Here is a 27,006-nt window from a genome sequence, read left to right as displayed (position 1 = left end):
ATAGTGGGTATAATCTATAGTGAGAAAGGCTATAGTGGATAAAGGCTATAGTGGGTTAAGGCTATACTGGGTAACTGGTATAGGAAGTAAAGGCTATAGCGGGTAAGGGCTATAGTGGGTAAATATAATTTTAATCCTCTGTATCTTATTTATTACTTTTGAAAAGCTATATGGGTAAAGCTATGGTAGGTAAAGGCTCTTGTGGGTAAAACTATAACGGGTAATGTCAATAGTGTAAAAAGCTATGATGGTAAAGGTTTTACTGGGCAAATCTGTAGTGGGTAAAAGGTATAATAACTAATGCTTTAGTGGGTAAATGCAATTTTAATTCCTCTGTAAATTTGTATCTTACAAATAAATTTTAAAAGTCATATGGGTAAAAGGAGCATAGAAAATATGATTTGAATTCCTTGGTAGCTCATAATAGGTTTAAACCCCTTGGTAGCTCATAATAAGTTTAAACCCCTTGGTAGAACATAATAGGTCTAAACCCCTTGGTAGAACATAATAGGTCTAAACCCCTTGGTAGCTCATAATAAGTTTAAACCCCTTGGTAGAACATAATAGGTCTAAACCCCTTGGTAGCTCATAATAAGTTTAAACCCCTTGGTAGAACATAATAGGTCTAAATCCCTTGGTAGCTCATAATAAATTTAAACCCCTTGGTAGAACATAATAGGTCTAAGCCCCTTGGTAGCTCATAATATGTTTAAATACAACAAAGTTCTTGAAGCCTTATATAAGGCGTCCCTCGTCACTGATGCAAACACCGATCTAATAACCTCTGTCCTCCTCCAGGAACCTGATAACGTCGAAGTCGTTGGGCACGGTCTGTGCTCTCTCCTGGATATCTTGGAGTGTGTAATCCATCAAAAGTTCTCCGTTCTCAAACACCGGAACAAGTAGGTCCTGAAATATAGAACCTGGTATAGAATTAACAGTTCTTGGTGAAAATGGTAATGATCTTACTAATGCTAAATTCAAAGTTTTTATTAAAAGATTTTGGGAGCCCTACTTTTTAATATTTCCTATATATTCAAACAGTGTCTATCAACATGTGTCCATCAACACGTGTCCATCAACACGTGTCCAAACAAAGTGTCCATCAACACGTGTCCAAACACAGTGTTCATCAACACGTGTCCATCAACACGTGTCCAAACAGTGTCCATCAACACGTGTTGATGGACACTGTGAGCACTGGTGAGCATTGAAGCGCAGGTCCCTCAAACTGCTCGAAAGGAAAATTGAGAATCGAAGCGAATTTTGGTTGTGGGAGATTCCCAGGTGAGGTATTTATACAGAACGTTTTGTGCCAGAGATAGGGGGAACAGATTAAGGGTTTGCTTTCCGGGAGCTGGAATTGGTGATATTGTTGGAAACATGAATGATATTATGTCAGGAAATGGAAACAAACCCATTATTTGTATTAGTGCAGGGGGTAATGATGTTGGACGAGTTAGGAGTGAGGAACTAATACAGAGATTCAGGACAGCCATTGAATTAGTTAGGAGCAAGGGAGGAATCCCGATCATATGTGGCATTCTTCCAAGAAAGGGAGTAGGAAATGAATGGATATCGAGGGCACTTGGTGTCAATTGCCGTCTGGAAAGATATTGCAAATCAAATGCAATATCTTTCATAGACAACTGGGAACACTTCTATGGAAGAAATGAAATGTATGCTCATGATGGGGTGCATCTATCGAGAGCTGGGGTTGTTGCTGTTGCGAACTCGTTGGAAGAAGTGGTTTAGATGTAAAACATCTAAACTATTGGGACCGACTAAAGAGCCTAAAACTGTACTCCATTGAGCGCAGGCGGGAGAGGTACATAATAAATTACACGTGGAAAATATTAGAGGGGCTGGTCCCAAACCTGCACACAGAAATAACATCACATGAGACCAGAAGACATGGCAGGATGTGCAGAATACCCCCGTTGAAAAACAGAGGTGCAACTGGTACTCTGAGAGAGAACTCTATCAACATCAGAGGTCCGAGACTGTTCAACACGCTTCCACTACACATAAGGGGCATAACTGGCCGACCCCTCACAGTGTTCAAGAGAGAACTGGATAAGCACCTCCAAAGGATACCTGATCAACCAGGCTGTGACTCGTACGTCAGGCTGCGAGCAGCCGCGTCCAACAGCCTGGTTGATCAGTCCGGCAACAAGGAGGCCTGGTCGACGACCGGGCCGCGGGGACGCTAAGCCCCGGAAGCACCTCAAGGTAACCTCAAGGTAGAGGTGTTTGTTTGGGTTTAAACTGATAGTAGATAGAGGTATGGGAATTGATTTGGAAGGAGGTAATAAAAATATGTGTTTGTGGGAGAAAGGAATTGGCAAAATGATCAGGGAAAGAGAAGGGCCTCAAAATAACAATTCACTTAGGGTATATTACACTAACAGTAGAAGTCTAAGAAATAAAATTAACGAATTAAATGCTCTTGTCTGCACAGAAAAAATAGATATTATTGCACTTACCGAAACGTGGATGAATGTAGAAAATAGAGAACTATTAGCTGAATATCAAATAAATGTATTTAAACTATTTCACACAGATAGATATATTAGACGAGGAGGGGGAGTAGCCATATATGTTAGGGACAATTTGAAATGTAGTCTCAAAGAGGGATTCAAAACTGAGCCACACACAGAAACTATTTCGATAGAATTATACGAAAAAGCAAATAATATTATAATAGGAGTTATATATAACTCCTATTATATAAGGCCACAAAATTTAGACAGAATGGAAGCAAAGCATCTATGGGATGAAATTGCATATGCAATTGCATAGGAATTGCATTCAGTTGCATATTGTCCTGGGGACCATTCAGGCTTGTTCGCATGGGATGAAATATCTAGGGCATCTAGATCTAACAGTATTTACGTCATGGGTGACTTTAATTTTAGAGGAATAAACTGGTTGAACAAAACAGGGAATAGTGAAGCAGAAGATTTTCTAGAATTAATTGACGATTGCTTTCTTACGCAACACATTAAGGAACCAACACGGGAAAATAATATTTTAGATTTAGTGTTAACTAACAGGGAAACACAAATCAGTGACATCGAAATAGGGAGTGAGCTAGGGAACAGTGATCACAAAGAAATCAGATTTAGTATAGAATGGAATAGACCTGTAGGAGAAAATTCTGTTAAAATGCCAGATTTTCGATAAGCTGATTTTAATAGCCTTAGAAATTTTTTGGGTCAAATTGATTGGAAAGTCTTGGGTATGGGGTGGGGGCCCGTCTTGGAGCGAGACATGAACCCAGCGATAGGTGACGTAAATGGGGATTTCGATGTGGATTCAATATATAACTTATTTAAGAATATTCTAAACAAAGCACAGGAACGTAGTATACCATACAAATTGAATAGATCGAATACCAATGACCCAAAGTGGATAACAAAGAATTTGAAGAACCTTATAGGTAAAAAGAGAGCTTGGTACAAAAGGATTAAAAATGGGGAGGTCACTTTATAACAGGAATTCGTACAACTGGTTAGAAATGTTAAAAAAGAGATAAGGAAAGCAAAAAGAAACTATTAAGTTCGCATAGCAGGGCAAGCAAAGACAAACCCTAAAGGGTTTTTTTCAGTTATATCGTACTAAGACTAGGGAAAAGATAGGTCCATTCAAAACTGAGACAGGTCAAATAACAGATAGTGATGAAGAGATGAGTAGTATTTTTAATAAATATTTTGTATCTGTATTTACTAAAGAGGAACTTAACAATATGCCTTCAGCCGAACAAGTCTATGTGGGTGGGGACGAGGACAGGTTGACGAGTTTAACAGTTACCAGGGATGATGTTCTTAAACAAATAGTAAAACTCAAACCAAACAAATCCCCAGGGCCGGATGAAGTGTTTGCCAGGGTGCTTAAAGAATGCAAAGAGGAGCTTTGTGACCCACTCTCAACCATATTTAAGAAATCAATAGAGTCAGGCAGAGTGCCAGAGTTTTGGAAAGTTGCTAATGTGATACTAGTTTTTACGAAAGGAGATAGATCACTTGCGTCTAACTATCGACCAATTAGCCTAATGTCTATTGTGGGAAAGTTACTCGAATCTATAATAGCAAATAAAATTCGTCTTCATCTTGAAAAACATAAATTAATAATTGAGTCGCAACATGGTTTTATAAATGGCCGTTCATGTTTAACAAATTTGTTATCTTTTTATTCTAGCATTGAGGCAGTTGATAGTGGTAAGGATTGCGATGTTGTGTACCTTGACTTTAGCAAAGCTTTTGATACAGTGCCACATGAAAGACTGATTAAAAAGTTAGAGTATCAAGGTATTGGGGGTGCTATATTAAGCAGGATTGGGGCATGGCTATACCAAAGGAAACAGAGTTAGTATAAATGGAGTCAAGTCAGAGTGGGAAAATGTTGTAAGTGGGGTGCCTCAGGGCTCTGTCCTGGGCCCTCTGTTGTTTATAATATATATAAATGATTTAGATTCAGGTTTGAGTAGCAACATTTGCAAATTTGCCGATGATACGAAAATCGGTAGGGAAATTAATTCGGAGGAGGACTCACTATCACTTCAAGTTGATCTAGATAGGGTTTTGAAATGGTCGAAGGATTGGCAGATGCAGTTTAATGCTGATAAATGTAAAGTTCTGAGGTTAGGTAATGATGGTAGGGTTACAAGATACGAGCTAGATGGTGTTGAGATTGCGAAGTCGAATTGCGAAAGGGATCTGGGAGTTATGATTAGTAAGAATTTAAAACAAAAGGATTGTTACGGCCCTCTCGGGACGCAACGGGGTTCTTACTCTGATGTAGTTAGAGGAAGATATATATCCGGCCCCAAGCCAGTAGAGGCTATCAAGGGATGCGATCCGTGACGCAAGTAACTTAAAGGGAGTAGGGAAAGAAAGGTAAGAACTTAATATAATATAATTTTCACCATCACCATTTAAATATATAGAAATAAAACGTACACAAGGGGGAGGGGTATTAACACTTTACAAGGGGATCAACACTGTAGTCTTCTGCTGGAGACTATGGATCCTCGAAGCTAGGTGCTGAGTCCGCGGTGCTTTCTTCGTGGCCTCAAGACGTGTCCTCGGAGAACGCCGAGCCTACCCTGGCCACAGGTCAGCCACAACACAGGTCCACTGGGGGCACCGTCGTGGAGGCCGTCAACCACACGTCCAGCAGGTCTGCTGGCAGGTACTGAGCCACCAAGGCTGGTACGGCCACTCCACGAACAATAAAAAGGGTACGCCCTAGACAGGAGTCTCGTGTGATATCACCAATCACCCTCCTGTCCTCAATACCCCAGTGGATTATCGTCTCCAACCGTCGGTCCCGGGTAAATCCTTTAACTGCCACTCCAATGGCAGGCTAACACACCACAGTGTTCTTCCGGGGGGACGACGTCACAAAAGCTGCAGCAAACTTCACTGTATGGAGACTGGCTGCCTCGGGTAGACTGACTACACCTTCAACACAGTGGTCCCAGGTCGGCTCTGTAAGCAGACACGTCATTAATAACCGGGACACTAATACACCACACTCACAGGCTCAGATACAAACGCCCGACATATCCACTCCCTAGATGGCGCTGTCGTCGGAGCACCACCTCACCAGAGGTCAGGAGCGGCGGTGTTGAGCGCTGAACCAGACTGGAAACTGGTCCTCGAGGCCAGTACACGCTGTCCTCACTAGGTGTCGTCGTTCGTTTGGCGGGGGTTTCGGGAGCTGACCCACAGATGGCGTGTTTGTCACTGCTCCAGGCACGGACGCTGGATCCGGGTTCGTAACAAGGATCAATGCATAAATGTTCGTAATAAGGCAAATCGGACACTTGGATTTATTAATCGCAGCGTTAGTAACAAGACACCTGGTGTGGTTCTCAAGCTATATCTTGCTCTAGTTAGGCCCCATTTAGATTATGCAGTTCAGTTTTGGTCGCCATATTATAGAATGGATATAAATTCACTTGAACGTGTCCAGCGTAGGATGACTAAGTTAATTCCCCAAATTAGAAATCTTTCATATGAAGAAAGATTAACAAAGCTTAAGTTGCATTCACTGGAAAGGCGAAGAGTTAGGGGTGACATGATAGAGGTTTACAAGTGGGTGAATGGACATAACAAAGGGGATATTAATAGGGTATTAAAAGTATCAACACAAGACAGAACACGAAACAATGGGTATAAATTGGATAAGTTTAGATTTAGGAAAGACTTGGGTAAATACTGGTTCAGTAACAGGGTTGTTGATTTGTGGAACCAATTGCCGCGTAACATTGTGGAGATGGGGTCCCTCGATTGTTTTAAGCATGGGTTGGACATGTATATGAGTGGGATTGGGTGGTTATAAATAGGAGCTGCCTCGTATGGGCCAACAGGCCTTCTGCAGTTGCCTTTGTTCTTATGTTATGTACGTGTCCAAGCACAGTGTCCATCAACACGTGTCCAAACATAGTGTCCATCAACACGTGTCCAAACATAGTATCCATCAACATGTGTCCAAACACAGTGTCCATCAACACGTGACCAAACATAGTGTCCATCAACATGAACATAAGAACATACGAACAAAGGCAACTGCAGAAGGCCTATTGGCCCATACGAGGCAGCTCCTATTTATAACCACCCAATCCCACTCATATACTTGTCCAACTCACGCTTGAAACAATCGAGGGACCCCACCTCCAGCAAGTTACGCGGAAATTGGTTCCACAAATCAACAACCCTGTTACTAAACCAGTATTTACCCAAGTGTTTCCTAAATCTAAACTTATCCAATTTATACCCATTGTTTCGTGTTCTGTCTTGTGTTGATACTTTTAATACCCTATTAATATCCCCTTTGTTATGTCCATTCACCCACTTGTAAACCTCTATCATGTCACCCCTAACTCTTCGCCTTTCCAAAAGAACAAAGGCAACTGCAGAAGGCCTATTGGCCCATACGAGGCAGCTCCTATTTATAACTACCCAATCCCACTCATATACATGTCCAACCCATGCTTGAAACAATCGAGGGACCCCACCTCCACAATGTTACGCGGCAATTGGTTCCACAAATCAACAACCCTGTTACTGAACCAGTATTTACCCAAGTCTTTCCTAAATCTAAACTTATCCAATTTATACCTATTGTTTCGTGTTCTGTCTTGTGTTGATACTTTTAATACCCTATTAATATCCCCTTTGTTATGTCCATTCACCCACTTGTAATCCTCTATCATGTCACCCCTAACTCTTCGCCTTTCCAGTGAATGCAACTTAAGCTTTGTTAATCTTTCTTTATATGAAAGATTTCTAATTTGGGGAATTAACTTAGTCATCCTACGCTGGACACGTTCAAGTGAATTTATATCCATTCTATAATATGGCGACCAAAACTGAACTGCATAATCTAAATGGGGCCTAACTAGAGTAAGATGTAGCTTGAGAACCACACCAGGTGTCTTGTTACTAACACTGCGATTAATAAATCCAAGTGTCCGATTTGCTTTATTACGAACATTTATGCATTGATCCTTTTGTTTTAAATTCTTACTAATCATAACTCTCAGATCCCTTTCGCAATCCGACTTCGCATTCTCAACACCATCTAGCTCGTATCTTGTAACTCTATCATCATTACCTAACCTCAGAACTTTACATTTATCAGCATTAAACTGCATGTGCCAATCCTTTGACCATTTCAAAACCCTATCTAGATCAACTTGAAGTGATAGTGAGTCCTCCTCCGAATTAATTTCCCTACCGATTTTCGTATCATCGGCAAATTTGCAAATGTTGCTACTCAAACCTGAATCTATATCATTTATATATATTATAAACAACAGAGGTCCCAGGACAGAGCCTTGAGGCACTCCACTTACAACATTTTCCCACTCTGACTTGATTCCTTTTATACTAACTCTGTTTCCTTTGGTATAGTCATGCCCTAATCCAGCTTAATATAGCACCCCCAATACAATGAGACTATCTTTTTAATCAGTCTTTCATGTGGCACTGTATCAAAAGCTTTGCTAAAGTCAAGGTACACAACATCAAAATCCTTACCACTATCAACTGCCTCAACTATGCTAGAATAAAAAGATAACAAATTTGTTAAACATGAACGGCCATTTATAAAACAATGTTGCGACTCAATTATTAATTTATGTTTTTCAAGATGAAGACGAATTTTATTTGTTATTATAGATTCGAGTAACTTTCCCACAATAGACGTTAGGCTAATTGGTCGATAGTTAGACGCAAGTGATCTATCTCCTTTCTTAAAAACTGGTATCACATTAGCAACTTTCCAAAACTCTGGCACTCTGCCTGACTCTATTGATTTATTTAATATGGTTGACAGTGGGTCACAAATCTCCTCTTTGCATTCTTTAAGCACCCTGGCAAACACTTCATCCGGCCCTGGGGATTTGTTTGGTTTGAGTTTTACTATTTGTTTAAGAACATCCTCCCTGATAACTGTTAAACGCGTCAACCTGTCCTCGTCCCCACCCACATAGACTTGTTCGGCTGAAGGCATATTGTTATGTTCCTCTTTAGTAAATACAGATACAAAATATTTATTAAGAATACTACTCATCTCTTCATCACTATCTGTTATTTGACCTGTCTCAGTTTTTAATGGACCTATCCTTTCCCTAGTCTTAGTAAGATATAACTGAAAAAACCCTTTAGGATTTGTCTTTGCTTGCCCTGCTATGCGAACTTCATAGTTTCTTTTCGCTTTCCTTATCTCTTTTTAACATTTCTAACCAGTTGTACGAATTCCTGTTCTAAAGTGACCTCCCCATTTTTAATCCTTTTGTACCAAGCTCTCTTTTTACCTATAAGGTTCTTCAAATTCTTTGTTATCCACTTTGGGTCATTAGTATTCGATCTATTCAATTTGTATGGTATACTACGTTCCTGTGCTTTGTTTAGAATATTTTTAAATAAGTTATATACTGAATCCACATCGAAATCCCCATTTAAGTTACCTATCGCTGGGTTCATGTCTCGCTCCAAGACCGGCCCCCACCCCATACCCAAGACTTTCCAATCAATTTGACCCAAAAAATTTCTTAGGCTATTAAAATCAGCTTTTCGAAAATCTGGCACTTTAACAGAATTTTCTCCTACAGGTCTATTCCATTCTACACTAAATCTGATTTCTTTGTGATCACTGTTCCCTAGCTCACTCCCTATTTCGATGTCATTAATTTGTGTTTCCCTGTTAGTTAACACTAAATCTAAAATATTATTTTCCCGTGTTGGTTCCTTAATGTGTTGCATAAGAAAGCAATCGTCAATTAATTCTAGAAAATTTTCTGCTTCACTATTCCCTGTTTTGTTCAACCAGTTTATTCCACTAAAATTAAAGTCACCCATGACGTAAATACTGTTAGATCTAGATGCCCTAGATATTTCTTCCCATATATGCTTTGCTTCCATTCTGTCTAAATTTGGTGGCCTATATATAACTCCTATTATAATATTATTTGCTTTTTCATATAATTCTATCCAAATAGTTTCTGTGTGTGGCTCAGTTTTGATTCCCTCTTTGAGACTACATTTCAAATTGTCCCTAACATATATGGCTACTCCCCCTCCTCGTCTAATATATCTGTCTGTGTGAAATAGTTTAAATCCATTTATTTGATATTCAGCTAATAGTTCTCTATTTTCTACATTCATCCACGTTTCGGTAAGTGCAATAATATCTATTTTTTTCTGTGCAGACAAGAGCATTTAAATCGTTAATTTTATTTCTTAGACTTCTACTGTTAGTGTAATATACCCTAAGTGAATTGTTATTTTGAGGCCCTTCTCTTTCCCTGATCATTTTGCCAATTCCTTTCTCCCACAAACACATACTTTTATTACCTCTTTCCTCCAAATCAATTCCCATACCTCTATCTACTAACAGTTTAAACCCAAACAAACACCTCTAACCACTTCTTCCAACGAGTTCGCAACAGCAACAACCCCAGCTCTCGATAGATGCACCCCATCACGAGCATACATTTCATTTCTTCCATAAAGTGTTCCCAGTTGTCTATGAAAGATATTGCATTTGATTTGCAATGTCTTTCCAGCCTTCAATTGACACCAAGTGCCCGTGACATCCATTCATTTCCCACTCCCTTTCTTGGAAGAATGCCACATATGATCGGGATTCCTCCCTTGCTCCTAACTAATTCAATGGCTGTCCTGAATCTCTGTATTAGTTCCTCACTCCTAACTCGTCCAACATCATTACCCCCTGCACTAATACAAATAATGGGTTTGTTTCCATTTCCCGTCATAATATCATTCATGTTTCCAGTGAATGCAACTTAAGCTTTGTTAATCTTTCTTCATATGAAAGATTTCTAATTTGGGGAATTAACTTAGTCATCCTACGCTGGACACGTTCAAGTGAATTTATATCCATTCTATAATATGGCGACCAAAACTGAACTGCATAATCTAAATGGGGCCTAACTAGAGCAAGATATAGCTTGAGAACCACACCAGGTGTCTTGTTACTAACGCTGCGATTAATAAATCCAAGTGTCCGATTTGCCTTATTACGAACATTTATGCATTGATCCTTTTGTTTTAAATTCTTACTAATCATAACTCCCAGATCCCTTTCGCAATTCGACTTCGCAATCTCACCACTATCTAGCTCGTATCTTGTAACCCTATCATCATTACCTAACCACAGAACTTTACATTTATCAGCATTAATCTGCATCTGCCAATCCTTTGACCATTTCAAAACCCTATCTAGATCAACTTGAAGTGATAGTGAGTCCTCCTCCGAATTAATTTCCCTACCGATTTTCGTATCATCGGCAAATTTGCAAATGTTGCTACTCAAACCTGAATCTAAATCATTTATATATATATTATAAACAACAGAGGTCCCAGGACAGAGCCTTGAGGCACTCCACTTACAACATTTTCTCACTCTGACTTGATTCCATTTATACTAACTCTCTGTTTCCTTTGGTATAGCCATGCCCTAATCCAGCTTAATATAGCACCCCCAATACCATGAGACTCTATCTTTTTAATCAGTCTTTCATGTGGCACTGTATCAAAAGCTTTGCTAAAGTCAAGGTATACAACATCACAATCCTTACCACTATCAACTGCCTCAACTATGCTAGAATAAAAAGATAACAAATTTGTTAAACATGAACGGCCATTTACAAAACCATGTTGCGACTCAATTATTAATTTATTTTTTTCAAGATGAAGACGAATTTTATTTGCTATTATAGATTCGAGTAACTTTCCCACAATAGACGTTAGGCTAATTGGTCGATAGTTAGACGCAAGTGATCTACCTCCTTTCTTAAAAACTGGTATCACATTAGCAACTTTCCAAAACTCTGGCACTCTGCCTGACTCTATTGATTTATTAAATATGGTTGACAGTGGGTCACAAAGCTCCTCTTTGCATTCTTTAAGCACCCTGGTAAACACTTCATCCGGCCCTGGGGATTTGTTTGGTTTGAGTTTTACTATTTGTTTAAGAACATCCTCCCTGGTAACTGTTAAACTCGTCAACCTGTCCTCGTCCCCACCCACATAGACTTGTTCGGCTGAAGGCATATTGTTAAGTTCCTCTTTAGTAAATACAGATACAAAATATTTATTAAAAATACTACTCATCTCTTCATCACTATCTGTTAATTGACCTGTTTCAGTTTTTAATGGACCTATCCTTTCCCTAGTCTTAGTACGATATAACTGAAAAAACTCTTTAGGATTTGTCTTTGCTTGCCCTGCTATGCGAACTTCATAGTTTCTTTTTGCTTTCCTTATCTCTTTTTTAACATTTCTAACCAAATGTGTCCAAACATAGTGTCCATCAACACGTGGCCAAACACAATGTCCATCAACACGTGTCGAAACACAGTGTCCATCAACATGTGTCCAAACATAGTGTCCATCAACACCTGGACAAACATAGTGTCCATCAACACATGTCCAAACATAGTGTCCATCAACACGTGTCCATCAACATGTGTCCAAACATAGTGTCCATCAACACGTGTCCAAACATAGTGTCCATCAACATGTGTCCAAACATAGTGTCCATCAACACGTGTCCAAACATAGTGTCCATCAACACTTGTCCAACATATTGTGCTATTACAAACTCCCTGATCTCCGACAGAGGACAACTGTACCCATCAATGTTGCATGTCTGCAAGAGTGAAGAGCTCGTATTAGCGCCCAACCTGCATCTTACATGGCTGCAACCTCTGTATGTTGCATGTTACACAACCTCGCCAACACCAACCCCCCGTACAGCTTTACCACCAAGTGATGGCTTATGTAGGAAAATCCTTCCAATATTATGAATTTCAAACATTCACGATGATGCGTAGATTGTGACCTGGAACCGATGCATATGTCTGAAGACATTCTTGACTTTTATCCCGACTTCAACACCAGCTCCCATACCGTTAGGCTAACCTGTCAATCTGTCATCACAAAGTGACAGTATCAATTATTACTACAAATGGAAGTACAAATTATTAACTTCCCTAGGCCTTGTATATTACATGCGTATGTTCTAAATGTACATAATGCAGATGTACTAAGGCTTTGGCTGCCATATTTTGACTAGGATTGCTTACGTGGATATTAAGTCGCAATAACGTGGATGAAAATTAGACACTCAACCCACACATCTGAAAAATAAAAGAAGCGACGACGTTTCGGTTCTTCCTGTACCATTAGCAAGTCATGTTACCATTGCATGAGTTGATAATGGTCCACATTATGACATGACAATTATATTATTTTCAGATTTGTGGGTTATGTGTCTAGGGTTGCTTATTTATGCCTAGGACTGGTTTTTAGGCTTATTATCACTGTTCTATTATTTGGTTTGCTCTTTATAGTGGTCCATTGAATAAAACGTAAACCTCTTTTGGATACTACAGCCCAAATTTTGTCCATTTGATTCATAGTAGCTATAGGTTCTCTCTTTTTAGAATATGGGTTGATTTGGCTATTGTTTCAATAAGCTAAGTGTCCCTCGAAAAAAATCTATAAATCTGACACCCTAGGCATCGGTTGTCATTTGTACTTCCCCAAATATTATATCAGGGATTTATAAAGAGAAAAAATCATACTTACCAAACCTACTTGTTACGCTGAAGTGTAACCAACTATAATGATAAAGGGTTCCCAGATGAGTTTTATGCACGGACTACAACAACGCCTATCAGAAATGGGGAAGAGAGCTCTGCTCTTTTCAAACATATGAATTCGATAGAATTTTTTATTCGATAGACTGGGGGAATTTTATTAGTTACCGAAATTTACCTGGTAACATGTATTAATATACGCAACAACATTCCACTTCGAAAACGACAGGAAGCCGGCGGCTTGTCAAAAGTTTTCCATTTGTCCTGACGATTAAAGTGTTTTAACATAATTGTGTTTGAAAGAGGGTAGAATTCATATATATATATACATATATATATATATATATATATATATATATATATATATATATATATATATATATATATATATATATATATATATATATATATATATATATATATATATATATATATGCGAACAAGCCTGAATGGTCCCCAGGACAATATGCAACTGAAAACTCACACCCCAGAAGTGACTCGAACCCATACTCCCAGGAGCAACGCAACTGTATGTACAAGACGCCTTAATCCACTTGACCATCACGACCGGTGTGAGTTTTCAGATATATATATATATATATATATATATATATATATATATATATATATATATATATATATATATATATATATATATATATATATATATATATATATATATATATATATGTCGTACCTAGTAGCCAGAACGCTCTTCTCAGCCTACTATGCAAGGCTCGATTTGCCTAGTAAGCCAAGTTTTCATGAATTAATTGCTTTTCGGCTACCTAACCTACCTAACCTAACCTAACCTAACGTTTTTGGCTACCTAACCTAACCTAACCTATAAAGATAGGTTAGGTTAGGTTAGGTAGGGTTGGTTAGGTTCGGTCGTATATCTACGTTAATTTTAACTCCAATAAAAACAAATTGACCTCATACATAATGAAATGGGTAGCTTTATCATTTCATAAGAAAAAAATTAGAGAAAATATATTAATTCAGGAAAACTTGGCTTATTAGGCAAATCGGGCCTTGCATAGTAGGCAGAAAAGTGCGTTCTGGCTACTAGGTACGACATATATATATATATATATATATACATATATAAATATATATATATATGTATATATATATATATATATATATATATATATGTATATATATATATATGTATATATATATATATATATATATATATATATATATATATATGTATATATATATATGTATATATATATATATATATATATATATATATATATATATATATATATATATATATATATACATATATATATATATATACATATATATATATATATATATATATATACATATATATATATATATATATATATATATATATATATATATATATATATATATATATATATATATATATATATATATACATATATATATATATATATATATACATATATATATATATATATATATATATATATATATATATATATATATATATATATATATATATATATATGTCGTACCTAATAGCCAGAACGCACTTCTCAGCCTACTATTCAAGGCCCGATTTGCCTAATAAGCCAAGTTTTCATGAATTAATGTTTTTTCGTCTACCTAACCTACCTAACCTAACCTAACCTAGCTTTTTTTGGCTACCTAACCTAACCTTACCTATAAATATAGGTTAGGTTAGGTTAGGTAGGGTTGGTTAGGTTCGGTCATATATCTACGTTAATTTTAACTCCAATAAAAAAAAATTGACCTCATACATAGAGAAAAGGGTTGCTTTATCATTTCATAAGAAAAAAATTATAGTAAATATATTAATTCAGGAAAACTTGGCTTATTAGGCAAATCGGGCCTTGAATAGTAGGCTGAGAAGTGAGTTCTGGCTACTAGGTACGACATATATATATATATATATATATATATATATATATATATATATATATATATATATATATATATGTCGTACCTAGTAGCCAGAACTCACTTCTCAGCCTACTATGCAAGGCCCGATTTGCCTAATAAGCCAAGTTTTCATGAATTAATGTTTTTTCGTCGACCTAACCTACCTAACCTAACCTAACCTAGCTTTTTTTGGCTACCTAACCTAACCTTACCTATATATATAGGTTAGGTTAGGTTAGGTAGGGTTGGTTAGGTTCGGTCATATATCTACGCTAATTTTAACTCCAATAAAAAAAATTGACCTCATACATAGTGAAAAGGGTAGCTTTATCATTTCATAAGAAAAAAATTATAGTAAATATATTAATTCAGAAAAAACTTGGCTTATTAGGCAAATCGGGCCTTGAATAGTAGGCTGAGAAGTGAGTTCTGGCTACTAGGTACGACATATATATATATATATATATATATTAGTATATTTTGGTAGTAGTCTTTCCTGTAGACATATATTATTAAATATGACCGAAAAAGTAAGATTAATAATTCTAACACGAATTTTCTCAATCTTTCGTACATTACGCTTCACTGTTGGAGGTAAATCAAAAATCAATTCTCCAAAATTCATTTTTATTTCTAGTCTGACGCGACACGGGCGCGTTTCGTAAAACTTATTACATTTTCAAAGACTTTTAGTTCACAAATACACAACTGAATAGAACTTACGTATCTCCGAATTTATATCTACATTTGAGTGAGGTGGGAGGGGTGATGTGGCATTAACACAAGACAGAACAAAAGGGGATATTAATAGGGTATTAAAAGTATCAACACAAGACAGAACACAAACAATGGGTATTGAATAAAAGTGTTTGTAGAAAGCCTATTGGTCCATATTTCTTGATGCTTCTATATTGGAGCGGAGTCTTGAGGTGGGTAGAATATAGTTGTGCAATAATTGGCTGTTGATTGCTGGTGTTGACTTCTTGATGTGTAGTGCCTCGCAAACGTCAAGCCGCCTGCTATCGCTGTATCTATCGATGATTTCTGTGTTGTTTACTAGGATTTCTCTGGCGATGGTTTGGTTGTGGGAAGAGATTATATGTTCCTTAATGGAGCCCTGTTGCTTATGCATCGTTAAACGCCTAGAAAGAGATGTTGTTGTCTTGCCTATATACTGGGTTTTTTGGAGCTTACAGTCCCCAAGTGGGCATTTGAAGGCATAGACGACGTTAGTCTCTTTTAAAGCGTTCTGTTTTGTGTCTGGAGAGTTTCTCATGAGTAGGCTGGCCGTTTTTCTGGTTTTATAGTAAATCGTCAGTTGTATCCTCTGATTTTTGTCTGTAGGGATAACGTTTCTATTAACAATATCTTTCAGGACCCTTTCCTCCATTTTATGAGCTGTGAAAAAGAAGTTCCTGTAAAATAGTCTAATAGAGGGTATAGGTGTTGTGTTAGTTGTCTCTTCAGAGGTTGCATGGCTTTTCACTTTCCTTCTTATGATGTCTTCGACGAAACCATTGGAGAAGCCGTTATTGACTAGGACCTGCCTTACCCTACAGAGTTCTTCGTCGACTTGCTTCCATTCTGAGCTGTGGCTGAGAGCACGGTCGACATATGCGTTAACAACACTCCTCTTGTACCTGTCAGGGCAGTCGCTGTTGGCATTTAGGCACATTCCTATGTTTGTTTCCTTAGTGTAGACTGCAGTGTGGAAACCTCCGCCCTTTTCCATGACTGTTACATCTAGAAAGGGCAGCTTCCCATCCTTTTCCATCTCGTAAGTGAAACGCAGCACGGAACTCTGCTCAAATGCCTCCTTCAGCTCCTGCAGATGTCTGACATCAGGTACCTGTGTAAAAATGTCGTCAACATACCTGCAGTATATGGCCGGTTTCAAGTTCATGTCGACTAAGACTTTTTGCTCGATGGTACCCATGTAGAAGTTTGCAAACAGGACACCTAGGGGAGAACCCATGGCGACCCCATCTACTTGCTTATACATGTGCCCATCCGGGCTCAAGAAGGGTGCCTCTTTAGTACAAGCTTGGAGTAGTTTCCTCAGAATATTTTCTGGTATGTCAAGAGGAGTACAGGCTGGATCACGATACACTCTGTCGGCTATCATTCCGATTGTCTCGTCCACAGGTACGTTGGTAAACAGCGATTCTACGTCCAACGAGGCTCTTATCCCTGTGGCCCGTGTGCCCCGCAGTAAGTCAACAAATTCCTTTGGAGACTTCAGGCTGAAGGCGCAAGGAACATAAGGAGTCAGCAGGCCGTTGAGTCGCTTCGCCAGTCTGTACGTGGGTGTGGGTATCTGGCTAATGATTGGCCGAAGTGGGTTTCCAGGCTTGTGCGTCTTGACATTTCCATACGCATATCCAGGTTTATATTCCCCAATGATCTTTGGCAGGTGGAGTTCGGATTTCTTGGCGTTCACAGTTTCGATCAGTTTGTTGACCTTTGCTTTTAATTCGGCTGTAGTGTCCTTCGTTACCCTTTGGAACTTAGTTTGGTCAGAGAGTATGATGTTCATTTTCGCCAGATATTCGTCTTTTTTAAGAATGACATATTGGCGACTTGTCACCTCTCCTGACAACTATCTCCTTGTTCTCACGAAGGCTTTTAGCTGCCGCTTTAAGCTCGGGGGACAGTATGGTGCTTCTGTAGTTGCCTCGATTCTTTCCTCCTTCTGCAATAAGTTCTGCTTGTAAGGTATCTTTGGTAGTGACCTTCTTTTGTGTCTCGAGGTCGAATATGTCGTCCAACAGAATTTCCAACTCTACTTTCCGGGCCATCTCACTCGGTCTGGACATAACATGACAGTTTATGCCCAGATTTAGGAGAGTGACTTGGTCCTCAGTGAGGTTAATTCCTGCAAGGTTCAGGAAGCCATCTCTTGGTCGTGGAATTGCCATAGGTCCTCCATATAATGTTGTTAGTTTCTTGATAATCCTTGTTTCAGTGCTGAGGTGATGTTGGTCTGTGAGGATGTCGAGGTGTTGTTCAATGCGGGTACGGATACTATGGTCGATGTTGCTATTTCTCCACTCGTATTTGTGAACTAAAAGTCTTTGAAAATGTAATAAGTTTTACGAAACGCGCCCGTGTCGCGTCAGACTAGAAATAAAAATGAATTTTGGAGAATTGATTTTTGATTTACCTCCAACAGTGAAGCGTAATGTACGAAAGATTGAGAAAATTCGTGTTAGAATTATTAATCTTACTTTTTCGGTCATATTTAATAATATATATATATATATATATATATATATATATATATATATATATATATATATATATATATATATATATATATATATATATATATATATATATATATATATATATATATATATATATATATATAATATGAATTCTACCCTCTTTCAAACACAATTATGTTAAAACACTTTAATCGTCAGGACAAATGGAAAACTTTTGACAAGCCGCCGGCTTCCTGTCGTTTTCGAAGTGGAATGTTGTTGCGTATATTAATACATGTTACCAGGTAAATTTAGGTAACTAATAAAATTCACCCAGTCTATCGAATAAAAAATTCTATCGAATTCATATGTTTGAAAAGAGCAGAGCTCTCTTCCCCATTTCTGATAGGCGTTGTTGTAGTCCGTGCATAAAACTCATCTGGGAACCCTTTATATTATATATATATATATATATATATATATATATATATATATATATATATGTATATATATATATATATATATATATATATATATATATATGGGGGGATACATAAGGGATAAACATAGGGGCTGCAGAAGGCTTATTGGCCCATACGAGGCATCTCCTATCTAAACACAAAGATTAATCCAGTGTAATTGGCCTGTCTTCTGTGTTGGCATCGATATGTTCTTGTCTTGTCCTTACTCTCATGGTGGGTAGAGTAAATAGTTCCGTGATTTGGGTGTTCATGGTAGGTCGCTCTATTCTTATGTGAATTGCCAATGGGCAATTATGAATTATGGGCAATTCACATAAGAATAGAGCGACCTACCATGAACACCCAAATCACGGAACTATTTACTCTACCCACCATGAGAGTAAGGATAAGACAAGAACATATCGATGCCAACACAGAAGACAATGTCCAACATAACAGGCCAATTACACTGGATTAATCTTTGTGTTTAGATAGGAGATGCCTCGTATGGGCCAATAAGCCTTCTGCAGCCCTATGTTTATCCCTTATGTATCCCCCCATGTTTTCACCTTCATTGTATTATCACCTGACCTAATGCGGGTATAAAATCAACTAATATATATATATATATATATATATATATATATATATATATATATATATATGTGTCGTACCTAGTAGCCAGAACGCACTTCTCAGCCTACTATGCAAGGCCCGATTTGCCTAATAAGCCCAGTTTTCATGAATTAATTGTTTTTCGACTACCTAACCTACCTAACTTAACCTAACCTAACTTTTTCGGCTACCTAACCTAACCTATAAAGATAGGTTAGGTTAGGTTAGGTAGGGTTGGTTAGGTTCGGTCATATATCTACGTTAATTTTAACTCCAATAAAAAAAAATGACCTCATACATAATGAAATGGGTAGCTTTATCATTTCATAAGAAAAAAATTAGAGAAAATATATTAATTCAGGAAAACTTGGCTTATTAGGCAAATTGGGCCTTGCATAGTAGGCGGAGAAGTGCGTTCTGGCTACTAGGTACAACATTATATATATATATATATATATATATATATATATATATATATATATATATATATATATATATATATATATATATATATATATATATATATATATATTTTGACTCTATGAATCATAATGTCCAAAAACGGAAGAGTACCATTCTCCTCAGTCTCACAAGTGAATTTTATTGAAGGTACCAAAGAATTGAGTTCATTAAGAAAAACTATCTGGTCTTTGTTGCACGGCCATAAGCACAAAATATCATCAACATACCTAAACCAAACTACATTAGCCGGGATAATCCTGGATAGGATTTTTGTTTCAAAGAATTCCATATACAAATTGCTTAAAACTGGGGACAGGGGATTGCCCATCGCCATACCAAATGTTTGTTTGAAAAATTTTCCATTAAAACTAAAATAATTGTCTTTTATACACAATTTAATAAGTTCCAATACTTTATTGGTCTGCAAGCTCAAATTATATTTAGGCAGTTCCTCACGTAGAAATTCTAACAGATCATCAACAGGAACTTTAGTGAATAAAGAGGTCACATCGAAACTTATAAGTTTAAAATCAAAATTTAAATTCAGTGTGGATAGCTTATTGGTTAACAGAAATCCTACTGAAAAAGTGATTGCACAATTTAACAAAACTCTTAAAACTGTGTGTAAAGGCGATAAAGAGTTGATATCTAGGCTAACAAGTCGATCCCCTCTCTTCCTTACATGTATGGTCTTATAAAAACTCATAAGCCATATAATCCGGCAAGGCCGATTATTAGTTCAATTGGTTCGGCGGCTTATAAACTCTCTAAGTGGTTAGTCAAAGTTTTGTCCCCTATAGTTGGTACTATTTCCAACTCACACTTGACAAACAATGTGGACTTAGTTAATAAGCTATCCACACTGAATTTAAATTTTGATTTTAAACTTATAAGTTTCGATGTCTTGATGTGTACACATCAAGAAGTCAACACCAGCAATCAACAACCAATTATTGCACAACTATATTCTACCCACCTCAAGACTCCGCTCCAATATAGAAGCATCAAGAAATATGGACCAATAGGCTTTCTACAAACACTTCTATTCAATACCCATTGTTTCGTGTTCTGTCTTGTGTTGATGAAATTAATACCCTATTAATGCCACCCCTTGTTCTGTCTTGTGTTGATGAAATTAATACCCTATTAATGCCACCTCTTGTTCTGTCTTGTGTTGATTAATGCCACATCACCCCTTCCACCTCACTCAAATGTAGATATAAAATCGGAGATGCGTAAGTTCTATTCAGTTGTGTATTTGTAAACTAAAGACTTTGAAAATGTAATAAGTTTTACGAAACGCGCACGTGTCGCGTCAGACTAGAAATAAAAATGAATTTTGGAGAATTGATTTTTGATTTACCTCGAACAGTGAAAAAAAATGTACGAAAGATTGAGAAAATTCGTGTTAGAATTATTAATCTTACTTTTTCGGTCATATTTAATAATATATATATATATATATATATATATATATATATATATATATATATATATATATATATATATATATATATATATATATATATATATATATATATATATATATATATATAATTAATACTTCGAATTTCAACATTTCTTCATTTGATAACTGATCTTGCCAAGATCTACCCCCTCCCCGCTCAGCTCGTTGTCGCCGTCTGGGGGCTTAGTGGGCGGCTGCCGGAGTGTGATGCTCCTTGGGACAGTCCTCTGTCCTTTTCTAGCCTTGTGCTCCTGCTGCCGTCCTCTCCAATTCTGCTGGGCATCTTTTCCTTTTCCTTCTGTTTCGTTTTTCTCCCCCCTCTTCTCCTATCTGCTTGCCGTTTCCTGCCGACCTTTTGCTCGTTCTGGTTCTTCCCTTGGACTTCTTCTACTTTGACGCCCGGGTGCTTGAGGAGGCATACTCTTGCACCCGTAGAACTGCAGTACCCGACGTCGAGAGCGAGGGGAACCTTTTATTGTCAATCCCCACTTCGTCACTGAACCCGATCTCGACGGACTGTCGGTTTCTTAAGGTGGCGTTTGTGGGGCGTATACTCACGACGCACCCCTAGGAGGCCCCGACAAGATCGGCGATAGCTTCTTGTTGGGTGTCCTGCCTCTAATTGTGGCCCCATGGTGGGTGTGGGGGCACATTCGTGAGTGAATTCATAATTTCGTCAAGATGATAACCCCTGTTTCGGCTGCTTCTGGCTTACCTTTTCAGGCTCGTGGGGTGGGCGACCAAGCCCCCGAGTCGGTCCGTATTGGAAGACCGGGCTCTGTAGCCTCCGCTGCATTGGGCCCCGACCTTGCTCCTCCTTTGGCCTCTCTGACTCCTTCCCCTGGCTCCCCTCCCTCCTCTGTGGTTGGGTCGAGCCCCAAGCCCCCAGTGGTGACTACCTCGTCCCCTGGCGCGGCTCCTTCTCTAGTTGTTACTACTGCGCCTTTTAACCCCTCTCTCTCTGGGGGTTCTCACCGCCGTTCTCGTCACGGCCGCCCTCGCTCGATTCCTTCCAGTTCTGCTACCTATCAAGCCTTGTTTGGTCCCGCTTCGTGGGCCAAATATTTTGATCTCCTCCCTCTTGATTCTGCGCCTCCTGACGATTTCTCCCTTCATCGACATCTCATTGATTCCGTGGATGCCTCCATTACTTTTAACCCCACTCGTCTCGGTACGCGTGTCGTTGCTGCTCCTTCTCAGGATGCTGCTTCCCGCTTGGCTGCCTTATCCTGCCTTGGCGAGACCCCCGTTCGGGTCTCGAAGAACGTCCAGTTGAATGCCAGTGTTGGCACTATTTTGCTCCCGCCCCATGTTGCGACCGGTGTTCGGGACCTACGCGACTGCCACGACGATATTCGACATATCCTCGCTGCCCAGGGCCATTCTATTCTCCAGGTGGACTCGTTTACTCATCCCCCTCGTGGTAGTCGCCGTCAACCCCTCCGGGTTGTGAAGATTACCTTTGATGGTAGGACCCTTCCACCCTCTGTCATTCTTGCTGGTGCTAGGTGCTCTGTCCAGGAGTACATTCCTTCTCCTCGGCTCTGCAACAAGTGCTGGAGGTTTGGGCATGGTGCCCTCCGCTGCTCCGGGACTGTCTCTCTCTGTCCTCCCCCTCCCCGCTCAGCTCGTTGTCGCCGTGTGGGGGCTTGGTGGGCGGCTGCCGGAGTGTGATGCTCCTTGGGACAGTCCTGTCCTTTTCTAGCCTTGTGCTCCTGCTGCCGTCCTCTCCAATTCTGCTGGGCATCTTTTCCTTTTCCTTCTGTTTCGTTTTTCTCCCCCCTCTTCTCCTATCTGCTTGCCGTTTCCTGCCGACCTTTTGCTCGTTCTGGTTCTTCCCTTGGACTTCTTCTATTTTGACGCCCGGGTGCTTGAGGAGGCATACTCTTGCACCCGTAGAACTGCAGTACCCGACGTCGAGAGCGAGGGGAACCTTTTATTGTCAATCCCCACTTCGTCACTGAACCCGATCTCGACGGACTGTCGGTTTCTTAAGGTGGCGTTTGTGGGGCGTATACTCACGACGCACCCCTAGGAGGCCCCGACAAGATCGGCGATAGCTTCTTGTTGGGTGTCCTGCCTCTAATTGTGGCTCCATGGTGGGTGTGGGGGCACATTCGTGAGTGAATTCTTCTTTCGTCAAGATGATTACCCCTGCTTCGGCTTCTTCTGGTTTACCTTCTCAGGCTCGTGGGGTGGGCGACCAAGCCCCCGAGTCGGTCCGTATTGGAAGACCGGGCTCTGTAGCCTCCGCTGCATTGGGCCCCGACCTTGCTCCTCCTTTGGCCTCTCTGACTCCTTCCCCTGGCTCCCCTCCCTCCTCTGTGGTTGGGTCGAGCCCCAAGCCCCCAGTGGTGACTACCTCGTCCCCTGGCGCGGCTCCTTCTCTCGTTGTTACTACTGCGCCTTTTAACCCCTCTCTCTCTGGGGGTTCTCACCGCCGTTCTCGTCACGGCCGCCCTCGCTCGATTCCTTCCAGTTCTGCTACCTATCAAGCCTTGTTTGGTCCCGCTTCGTGGGCCAAATATTTTGATCTCCTCCCTCTTGATTCTGCGCCTCCTGACGATTTCTCCCTTCATCGACATCTCATTGATTCCGTGGATGCCTCCATTACTTTTAACCCCACTCGTCTCGGTACGCGTGTCGTTGCTGCTCCTTCTCAGGATGCTGCTTCCCGCTTGGCTGCCTTATCCTGCCTTGGCGAGACCCCCGTTCGGGTCTCGAAGAACGTCCAGTTGAATGCCAGTGTTGGCACTATTTTGCTCCCGCCCCATGTTGCGACCGGTGTTCGGGACCTACGCGACTGCCACGACGATATTCGACATATCCTCGCTGCCCAGGGCCATTCTATTCTCCAGGTGGACACGTTTACTCGTCCCCCTCGTGGTAGTCGCCGTCAACCCCTCCGGGTTGTGAAGATTACCTTTGATGGTAGGACCCTTCCACCCTCTGTCATTCTTGCTGGTGCCAGGTGCTCTGTCCAGGAGTACATTCCTTCTCCTCGGCTCTGCAACAAGTGCTGGAGGTTTGGGCATGGTGCCCTCCGCTGCTCCGGGACTGTCTCTCTCTGTCCTTTGTGTGGTGGCGAAGGTCACTCTCAGTCGGAGTGCGCTTCTCCCCAGGCTCGTTGCCTCAACTGCGGTGAGGCCCATCCTACCTTCTCCCGTGCGTGTGTCCATTACAAGCTTGAGGCAGCCGTCCTCAACTTGAAGCACCGGGAGCGTTTATCTTTTCCTGAGGCGAGGCGCCAGGTTCGCCGGCTCCCGCCTTATGCTAATATCTCTTATGCTCGCGTGTTGCGCTCTTCCTCTCCTCGTCCTTCCCGCCTTCCTCAGACTCACAACCGTTTCCAGGCCTTGGACCCTGATGCGCCCACTGCCCCCTCCTCTGTCCCTTTGGGTTCTCTCCCGAAGGATCCTCCTCCTGGTCCTCTGTCTGGGGTTCCCCTTCCTTCTACCCGGTCTGTCGTGTCTTCTGTGTCTCCTTCCTCGTCCCCCTCCGATCCTCCTTCCCATCCTCTTCCTCCATCTATCGGCTCTCCCCGCCGCCTGTCGGTGCGGGCGGATGTCCATCGCTCTCCTAACGGCCGTCGTGTGTGCTCTCGTTCGGCTTCTCCTGTTGAGACACTGGAATCCGTTGCCCGGTACGTAGTTGCTGGGACACCGGTCTCTTTAAGTCAGAAGCGTAAGCCTGGCTCCTCTCCTTCCTCTTCCCCGGCGGGTAAGAAGGCTTCGCTTTCTTCCTCAGCTCCTCCTTCTGGCTCTGTTGCTCCTTCCACTCCCGTTTCAGTGCTTGCGCCCCCTGTTCCTGCTATGGAGGTTTCTTTGGCCCCTGCTTCCCTTTCGGTTGCTGCTCTTGCTGGGGTGCTCTCCTCTCTTTCTACTCCCCCTCTTCCTGCTGCTGTCCTTGACTGCTCCTCTCCGTTGTCTCCTCCTCCTCCTCCGGACCCTGCCCGCCCACCTCTGATCTGTTCTCCCGTTTCCTTCCCTCCGTCTTTGCTCAGTTTACCCATGCCCCCTAACCCTGACTTTGCTGACCCTGATCCCGACCCTGATATTCTTTAACGTGCTCTGTTGGTCTTTCGCCTTTGTTTCTTCCTTGTTCTCTGTTTTTGTCCTTTCTCTTCTCGTCGTTGTCCATTCTTCAATGGAACGTTCGAGGTTATTACGCCAATTTCCTCGAACTCCAACTTCTGGTTTCGCGGTTTTCGCCCCTTTGTGTCTGTCTCCAGGAGCCGATGCTTGGTGCTCGTCCTGGTCGTTTTCGTGGCTATTCCTTTCTCTCCCCCCCCCCAGCCATTGCTGGGGCTTCTAATTCTTCTGCTCTCTTGATTCGGGCTGATGTTCCCTTTGTTCCTTTACTTTTTCCTTCGCCTCTCCATTGTTCTGCTGCTCGTATCTTTGTGGGGAAATGGTACACAGTTTGTTCCATTTATCTCCCCCCGAGTGTCCCGCTCTCTCTTCCTGATTTGAAACACCTCCTAGACTCCTTGCCGGAGCCTGTGCTCCTGCTGGGTGACTTCAATTGTCGTCATTCTCTTTGGGGTGACGTTCTGACGAATACCCGGGGTCGCCTCCTTGAGCCGTTTCTCCTCTCTTCTTCCCTGTCTCTTCTGAATTCTGGTGAGCCCACTCATTTGGACTCTCGAACTCGCACCCTTTCTTGTCTTGATCTTTCTCTCTGCTCTTCTTCTCTTTACTTAGATTTCACATGGCAGGTTCTTGATGACCTCCATGGAAGTGATCATTTCCCCATCCTTGTTTCCTTTTTCTCTTTTCGCCCTTCCCTCTCTTTCCCTAGATGGCAGTTTGCTAAGGCGGACTGGACCCTGTTTTCCCTCAGTGCTACTCTCTCTGACCTCTCCCTTCTGCCCCTCTCTCGCGCTCTCCTCCTTTTTCATGACACTGTCTTCGACGCTGCCCTCCGCTCTATTCCTCGCTCTTCCTCTCGGGGTCCACGGAAGTGCGTTCCCTGGTGGAATGCGGACTGTGCTCGGGCTGTCCGCTGTAAGCGTGCAGCCTGGAAGAAGCACCGCCGTAGGCAGACGACCGATTCTTTTCTTTTCTTTCGGAAAGCGAGTGCGGTGGCCCGTAGGGCCATCCGTACGGCTAAACGTGAATGTTGGGCTTCTTATGTCTCGACAATTACGTCCGAAACCCCTCTGGCCCAGATCTGGAAGCGTATCCGCAAGATAGCGGGTAAGTTCGTTCCCGATGTTTCACCGGTCCTTCACCTCCATGATACTCTTGTGGCGGACCCGTTGCAGGTCGCTTCCGAACTGGGTTCCCACTTTTCTTCTGTTAGCTCTGGTCTTCATCTTCCCCAATCTTTCCTTCTTCATAAACCTGTCCTTGAGTCTCGTCCTTTAGATTTCTGCACTCATCTTCAGCTTCCCTATAATGATCCCTTCTCTCTCTCTGAACTTCGTTCTGCCCTGGCCCTCTGCGGTTCTACGGCGGCGGGCTCCGATGGTATTCATTATGAGATGCTTCGCCATCTCCCTCCGAGCACGTCTCAGTATTTACTGAGTCTGTATAATCGGATCTGGGAGTCGTCGTCAGTCCCTGAGGACTGGCTCGATGCCGTTGTCCTCCCTGTTCGCAAAGCAGGGTCTCTGGGTACTTCCCCTAAGGACTTTCGCCCTATTGCTCTCACAAGTTGTGTCTGCAAACTCTTTGAACGTATGGTTAACGTTCGTCTGATGTGGTTCCTGGAACACCATCACCTCCTCTCCCCTTCTCAATTTGGTTTCCG

General features: G+C 41.1%; 1 protein-coding gene across 1 annotated transcript in view; it reads right to left on the bottom strand.

Annotated features, from left to right (window-relative positions):
• Window positions 1-304: 304 nt before the first annotated feature.
• Window positions 305-27,006, bottom strand: part of LOC138352573 (nicotinamide phosphoribosyltransferase-like) — a 174,342-nt gene continuing 147,640 nt past the window's right edge. Inside the window, exon 11 of the mRNA XM_069305062.1 lies at window positions 305-909. Within this exon, the coding sequence (XP_069161163.1) occupies window positions 775-909 (135 nt within the window). The 3' untranslated portion in view covers window positions 305-774. The remainder of the gene's footprint in view (window positions 910-27,006) is intronic.

The sequence above is a fragment of the Procambarus clarkii genome, chromosome 54 (assembly GCF_040958095.1).
Source record: "Procambarus clarkii isolate CNS0578487 chromosome 54, FALCON_Pclarkii_2.0, whole genome shotgun sequence".
NCBI classification, from domain to species: Eukaryota; Metazoa; Arthropoda; class Malacostraca; order Decapoda; family Cambaridae; genus Procambarus; species Procambarus clarkii.
The sequence above is the reverse complement of the archived record's forward strand: the minus strand, read 5'-3'. Positions and strand labels throughout refer to the sequence as shown.